Below are 7,500 nucleotides of genomic sequence, written 5' to 3'. Positions count from 1 at the left end.
GGAGATGGAGAGAGAGAGGGGGGGGGAGGGAGAGAGGGAGAGAGAGAAAAAGGAGCAGGGGGAGGTAGAAAGAGAGCTGGAGACAGAGAGAGAGAGAGAGAGAGAGGGAAGGAAAGAACGAAAGAGACAGACGGAGACAGAGACAGAAATAGAGGGATAGATACAGAGCGAGACAGAGACAACTGACACTTTTGAGAGAGAGAGACAGAGAGACACACAGAGAGAGTGAGACAGAAAGAGAAAAAGAGAGAGAGACAGAGAAACAGACAGACAGGCAGACAGACAGACACTTTAGAGAGAGGGCGAGACAGAGAAACAGACGCATGACACGAGAGACAGAGACAGACAGAGACAGAAAGACAGAGACAGACTGAAGACAAGACCAGCAACCCACTCCTGCTGTCCTTCTCAGTGTAGGTGGCCCAAACGTGAGGCTCTGTCAGCCTGGCCGCCACGTACAGGTGACTGTCATCATAGACCACCTTCACTCGTGACTCCAGGGAGGGGGAGGGGAAGGGGGGAGAAGCACCACGAATGTCTGCAACACCACACCCATCCAATCTTCTGCATACCAATGCTTCGCTCCAGCACGCTGGGCAAGGTTGTTGAGGATGAAACCATGGAGAATAATTATGATGAGCAGGGTTGGGGAAAAAAAAGAAGAAAAAAAGAAGAAGAGAAGAATAGGTCATAAAGTTCATTTCAGTTTCTCAAGGAGGCATCACTGCGTTCTGATAAATCCCTAATCATACGCAACTCCCACATCTGCCAGGCAGATGCCTAGAACTTGAAGTGGCCACTAGCATCATAATACAACGCACTTAGTCAGGCCTAGAGTGCATGCATATATAAGAGAGAGACAGAGAGAGAGAGACAGAGAGAGAGAGACAGAGAGAGAGAGAGAGAGAGACAGAGAGAGAGAGAGACAGAGAGATAGAGACACACACAGAGGTTATATAATTAATATATATATATATATATATTACATTAAATCCAGGCCCAGATGTCTTTGCATTTACATAATGGAATGGAGAACACACACACACACACACACACACACAAATCCGCCCCCCCAAAAAAACAACAACAAACAAACAAAAAAATCAACCAACCAACCAACCAACCAACAAACAACAACAACAATAACAACAACAACAAAACAGTCTTGGTTAATTCTTTAACCTTTAGAAATGTGTTTGGGGTGGGTGGTGGTTTTAAAAAAAGCTCTCATTTGCTCGTGTTGGTCCTAAGTACCTCCAAAAGGAAGGCTGATTTGCACAGCAAGCGACAGCTGTTTCGCACATACTACATCTTTGTGTGTACCAATCACAGTGGAAGTCTTGTACAAAATTTCGCCAGTGGACTACACTTATGTTGCACAAGGGTACTTTTTCACCGTGCCAAGTGCGTGCTGTTCACAAGTCTTCCGGTTTATCGTCGTATCCGAATGACTAGACTGGACTCAGTTTGATTTTCCAGTCAAAACCGGGAAGAACCCAGATCCTCACCGACATAGCGTCACTAGAGGTCTTCTCAGACGGGCGCAATAGCCAAGTGGTTAAAGCGTTGGACTGTCAATCTGAGGGTCCCGGGTTCGAATCACGGTGACGGCGCCTGGTGGGTAAAGGGTGGATATGTTTACGATCTCCCAGGTCAACATATGTGCAGACCTGCTAGTGCCTGAACCCCCTTCGTGTGTATATGCAAGCAGAAGATCAAATACGCACGTTAAAGATCCTGTAATCCATGTCAGCGTTCGGTGGGTTATGGAAACAAGAACATATCCAGCATGCACACCCCCGAAAACGGAGTATGGCTGCCTACATGGCGGGGGTAAAAACGGTCATACACGTAAAAGCCCACTCGTGTGCATACGAGTGAACGCAGAAGAAGAAGAAGAAGAGGTCTTCTCATTGATAGTTTACATCATCATATCATACAATCATATTGATGTAATGTACAAAGATGTTGTTTTTCTCCTTTTGCAGCTGGACGCTTACGTACATAAACTAAATCAAGACATACATGAAGACACACAAACTTACAATAACATAGATATATATACATACACACACACAAGCTTGTGTTACATGTCTGCACATGGGAACAAGATGATTAATATTAGGGAGGGGAAAAAAAAAAGAAGTGGGGGGTATTTTATATTTTTTTTCACGAGGAAAAGAAAATACACCATATGTACTACGATATCTTGTATTCAGCTGAATCCGAGAATATTACAGATTCAGATAAGATAGTTTTTAGCCATATTAAACATGCACATCGCCAAGCAGTGGTGTATAGAAGAACCAACTATTGGTAAATTTGTAATATTCCGAATTGATTACAATAATATATTTTTTCAATATAATATCGTGTTTTTAAATATATAATTTAAAAAAAAAGGATTCGAAAATGGTCTGCATTTATTCATTTTTCATTTGTATATGAAAAATTTTGCAAGTTGAATAACCAGATCAAAGACATCATCTAACTTGAATTTTTCCAAATAACCAAAGAGTGTGAATGTTTCACTGACTTTGAACTCAGTGAGGTGAAGACATTTCTCATTTAGAGTTCCTTCAAATTGTAGCCAGAAGGAGTGCACCCGTTCGCAGTTACAAAAAGTATGCTGTATATTTCCTTTTTCTCGCTTCCAAAAGGTACAAGTATCTCCAGTTTCTACACCATAATTCTTCTTCTTACGGACACTGTAATGGCGGATAAGTGTCTTAATCATTCTGCGCATCTTCCTCTGGGATCATACCACAAGTAACCAACAATTTGATGGTGTTGTCAATGAACCAGGGATAAGATTGCTTTCCGACTTTCTTGAACACAAAGCATGAACAAAACCAGTCTTTCGTAGAATCTGCTCAAGTAATGCACACAATTGTTCCCCCCCCCCCCCCCCCCTCACTTTTTTCGTTTTTGTGTGTTTGTTTTGTTTTCAAACCAGTCTTCTGTTGAATGAATCGGTTCTGCTAATCCAAACCATTTATCAGCTCCGCACTGTGATTTTATTGTCGTTATTCTATTGTTCTTGTTATTTTCCATTACAACAAAGTGCCCACCCAATGGTCACCAAAAAAGATCACAAAGCCAAACAATATCTAATCATCCGAATGAAATTGAATGACTGAGACAATGAAACAAAATGCGTGCCTGCGCGCGCGCGCGCCCACACACACACACACACACACACACACACACACACACACACACACACACACTGCTATACAATGTACACGATACAGCGGAGATAACGGGAGCGACAGAGTCGTACAGGAAGTCTTGTCAAACAAAATACATTGAATTTCAACTTCACACCACCGTCAGTCACAACAATGAAACTAATCACCAATCAATCAATCAATCAACCAACCAGCCAATCAATCAACCAACCAATCAACAAACCAACCAGCCATTCATTCAATCAATCAATCAATCAATTAACCAACCAACCAGCCAATCAATCAACCAACCAACTAGCCAATCAATCAACCAACCAACCAACCAGCCAACTAATCAACCAACCAACCAGCCAATCAATCAAGCAAGCAAGCAAGCAAGCAAGCAACCAGCCAATCAATCAATCAATCAACCAACCAACCAACCAACCAACCAACCAGCCAATCAATCAATCATTTGATTAGCGAACGAACAGGTAAAATAAACAAACAAAACAACAGCAGCAACAACAACAACAAAACACACACACACACACACACACAAACACACACCACACACACACACACAAACACACACCACACACACACACACACACACATACACACACAACGTCTGCCAACCCCCCACCAGCCCCCACCCCCCACGCCCCCTCACCTAGAAAGTCTTCGGTCCAAGGGACAGCGCTCCAGGCCTGATCGTCCAGACGCCCATCCACACGGAGGTTGCCGGACTTGCGGGTGGCAATGTAGTGGCGGGGGAGGGGAGGGTCACACGTCCGGCCCAGCTCTTCCCGTTGTCGGCACTCCTCCAGATAGCTGGGAGGTGGGTGGCGGAAAGGAGGAGGAGGAGGAGGAGGAGGAGGAGGAGGAGGAAAGTGCGTTAGGATTGGGGATGGAGGGTGGGTGGATGGGGGTAGGGGGTGGAGTGTTGTGGTGTGGTGTAGTGTGTTGTGTTGTGGTGTGGTATGTTGTAGTGAGGCATTAGTGTGATGTGGTGTGGTGCGGTTTGGTGTGGTGTGGTGTGGTGTGGTGTGGTGTGGTGTGGTGTAACATCGTGAGGTGTGGTGTGGTGTGGTGTGGTGTGGTGTGGTGTGGTGTGGTGCGGTGCGGTGCGGTGTGGTGTGGTGTGGTGTGGTGTGCCGTGAAGAAGGTATTGTGCGGTGCGGTGCTGTGTGGTGTGGTGCGGTGTGGTGTGGTGTGGTGTGGTGAAACATCGTGTGGTGTGGTGTGGTGTGGTGTGGTGTGGTGTGGTGTGGTGTGCCGTGAAGAAGGTATGGTGCGGTGTGGTGTGGTGTGGTGCGGTGCGGTGCGGTGCGGTGCGGTGTGGTGCGGTGTGGTGTGGTGCGGTGCGGTGCGGTGCGGTGCGGTGTGGTGTGGTGGTGTGGTGTGGTGCGGTGTGGTGTGGTGGTGTGGTGCGGTGTGGTGAGGTGCGGTGCGGTGCGGTGCGGTGCGGTGTGGTGTGGTGTGGTGGTGTGGTGCGGTGTGGTGTGGTGGTGTGGTGCGGTGTGGTGTGGTGTGGTGTGGTGTGGTGCGGTGCGGTGTGGTGTGGTGGTGTGGTGCGGTGTGGTGTGGTGTGGTGTGGTGGTGTGGTGCGGTGCGGTGTGGTGTGGTGTGGTGGTGTGGTGCGGTGTGGTGTGGTGTGGTGTGGTGCGGTGCGGTGTGGTGTGGTGTGGTGGTGTGGTGCGGTGTGGTGTGGTGTGGTGTGGTGTGGTGCGGTGCGGTGCGGTGTGGTGTGGTGTGGTGGTGTGGTGCGGTGTGGTGTGGTGTGGTGTGGTGTGGTGTGGTGCGGTGCGGTGTGGTGTGGTGTGGTGTGGTGCGGTGCGGTGCGGTGCGGTGTGGTGTGGTGTAGTGCGGTGTGCCGTGAAGAAGGTATGGTGCGGTGTGGTGTGGTGTGGTGAAACATCGTGTGGTGTGGTGTGGTGAAACATCGTGAGGTGTGGTGTGGTGTGGCATTAGTGTGGTGTGGTGTAGTGTGGTGTGGTGTGTTGTGGCATTAGTGTGGTGTGGTGTGGTGTGGCGTGATGCAGCAGCGGTACAGTATAATCTGATATGGCGTAGTGTGGTGTGGTGTGGTGTGGTGTGATGTGGTCCATGCATGTGTGCATACGTGCGTACGATTGTGTGAATGTATCGAAGAAGCAAAACGAAAAACAAACAAACAAAAAAAAGAACGGAAATGCACAACGGAAAAACTTGAACCAACCTCTGGCCAGCGTGAAACGCGTCAAAGTCGAAAAGAAAGGGAGAGCAAGCTTTGAACACAAACCACAACACCAAGGTATGCAGCGGTCGTGTTAACATGTTGATAGTGTGGCTACAGCTACCTTCACCTTTCTTCTTCTTCTTCTTCTTCTTCTACTACTACTTCTTCAGGGATTTCTAAGTTGTTTTTAGAAGGTTGGCAACAAACCTACAACTTGCATTGTATGCAGAAACATTAAAGTTTCCTTTAATGCCTGTTTTTTTTCTTTTCTTCTTCTTCTTCTTCTTCTTTCGCTTCTTCCTTTACTTCTTCTTCTTCGTCGTCGTCTTCTACTACAAAAAACTGTTTTGTCTTTGGTTTACGATACAAACTATACCTACACGTCTACAACAACCGACTGTCACGATGAATCAATTTATATACACTAAAAGAGTTCTTCAAATTTTCGAAACCGGATTGAAGGCAGACAGAACGGTTGTAAACAACCTGTCCTGCTTTGATAAGACAGTCTTTATCTTCTTCCTGGATTTCGCTGTGTTTGGTTTTGGTTGGGGATAGGAACAGCTGGAATATTGCGGAGAGTTGTTGTAAGACATACAAATCCCAGCCCTAAATTCGGTCAGGAATATATACTGGGGAGTGGGGGGACGGAGGTGGGGTGGTGGTGGGGGCGGGGGGGGGAGGATAGTGAATGCGTGTGTGTGTGTGTGTGTGTGTGTGTGTGTGTGTGTGTATGCGCGTGCGGAAGTGTGCAAGTGTGTGTGTGTGTGTGTGTGTGTGTGTGTGTGTGTGCGCGCGTGCGTGCGTGTGTGTGTGTGCGCGTGTGTGTGTGTGTGCGTGTGTGTGTGTGTGTGTGTGTGTGTGTGTGTGTGTGCCAGTGTATGTGATGTATGCACGTGCGGAAGTGTGAGTGTGTGTGTGTGTAAGTGCATGTGTGCGTGTGTTTGTTTCTATCTGTATGTCAATTGTGTCTGTGAGCGCGCAAGCACGTGTGCATGCGAGTGTGTGCGCGTGTACGTGCGTAAGCGCGCGCGCACGAGCGCGTGTGTGTGCGCACGCGTATGTATGTGTGCGTGTGTGCACGAACGTCTGTGCGTGTGTATGTGTGCGGTGTGTGTGTGCGTGTGTGCGTGTGTACGCACGCGCCTACGTGTGAATGTGTGTGTGTGTGTGTGTGTGTGTGTGTGTGTGTGTGTGTGTGTGTGTGTGTGTGTGTGCAGAGGAAGTAGCCCCCATCCGGTCAAACAGCGCCAAGCGCCGTGCGATGCCGACAGTGTCCACAGAGAGAGAGAGTGGAGCACTCTCTGACGGGCAGTGTGTGTGTGTGTGTGTGTGTGTGTGTGTGTGTGTGTGTGCGTGCATATGTGTGTGTGTGTGTGCGTGCATGCGTGTGTGTGTGTGTGTGTGTGTGTGCGTGTGTGCGTGTGTGTGTGTGTGTGTGTGTGTGTGCTGTCCTGTCCGGCCTTCTGTTTGACCAACGGCCACGGACCGCCCTGAGGAATGACCCAGGGGATGACGCTGCATGCTGTCTGTCTGCTCACTGAGGGACTGGGGGGTCCCACAGGAAGGGCAATACAAGGTCGTCCATTTCACGGGTTCGTCTAAGGTGGTGGAATGGTGGGATGGGGGATGGGGTGTGGGGTGTGGGGTGGTGGGGGGTCGGCGGGGGCGAGGGGCGAGGGGGGGGGGAGGGGTTAGTGTCGCTCAAATTTCCTGAGCCCCAACACTGACGGTGTCTGTGTGTATCTGTATAGAACCTGGTTGTATGAAGCCGGGATGGATTTGGTGGTTGTCATTGTTCAGTACTGTTGTTGTTTTGGAGGGAAAGGAAAGTGTTGGAGTGCTTCCTTGTCGTGTGTTCCCGACCCAAATGGACGTCTTTACATTGTTTGTCTGTCAGCCTGTTTGCCGTGTCTCCCTCTCTCTCTCTCTCTGACTCTGTCTGTCCGTCTGTCTCTTCTTTCTCTCTGTCTCTCTCTGTACTCCCCATAGAACCAAACCGCTGGTGAGGCATTGGGAATTACGCGATACAGATGAAGGGCGCTGTTATTACTTCTAGTACTGCTGCTGCTGCTACTTCTTCTTCTACTACTTCTTCTACTACTACTA

At 48.6% G+C, this 7,500-nt stretch overlaps 1 protein-coding gene across 2 annotated transcripts in view; it reads right to left on the bottom strand.

The window, feature by feature from the left end:
* LOC143296344 (uncharacterized) overlaps positions 1-7,500 on the bottom strand; it is a 34,942-nt gene that overhangs the window by 20,618 nt on the left and 6,824 nt on the right. Inside the window, exons 1-3 of one of the 2 annotated variants that reach the window (XM_076608221.1) lie at positions 5,392-5,812; positions 3,844-4,004; positions 395-538 (exon numbers count right to left, since the gene is read on the bottom strand). In XM_076608221.1, the coding sequence (XP_076464336.1) occupies positions 395-538; positions 3,844-4,004; positions 5,392-5,489 (403 nt within the window). In that variant the 5' untranslated portion in view covers positions 5,490-5,812. Of the gene's footprint in view, positions 1-394; positions 539-3,843; positions 4,005-5,391; positions 5,813-7,500 lie in introns of those variants that run through there. The other variant, XM_076608220.1, reaches the window with a different exon arrangement.

This window comes from Babylonia areolata, chromosome 21 (assembly GCF_041734735.1).
Source record: "Babylonia areolata isolate BAREFJ2019XMU chromosome 21, ASM4173473v1, whole genome shotgun sequence".
Taxonomy (NCBI): domain Eukaryota; kingdom Metazoa; phylum Mollusca; class Gastropoda; order Neogastropoda; family Buccinidae; genus Babylonia; species Babylonia areolata.
Note: the sequence above shows the minus strand (reverse complement) of the source record. Positions and strands in the feature narration are given on the sequence as shown.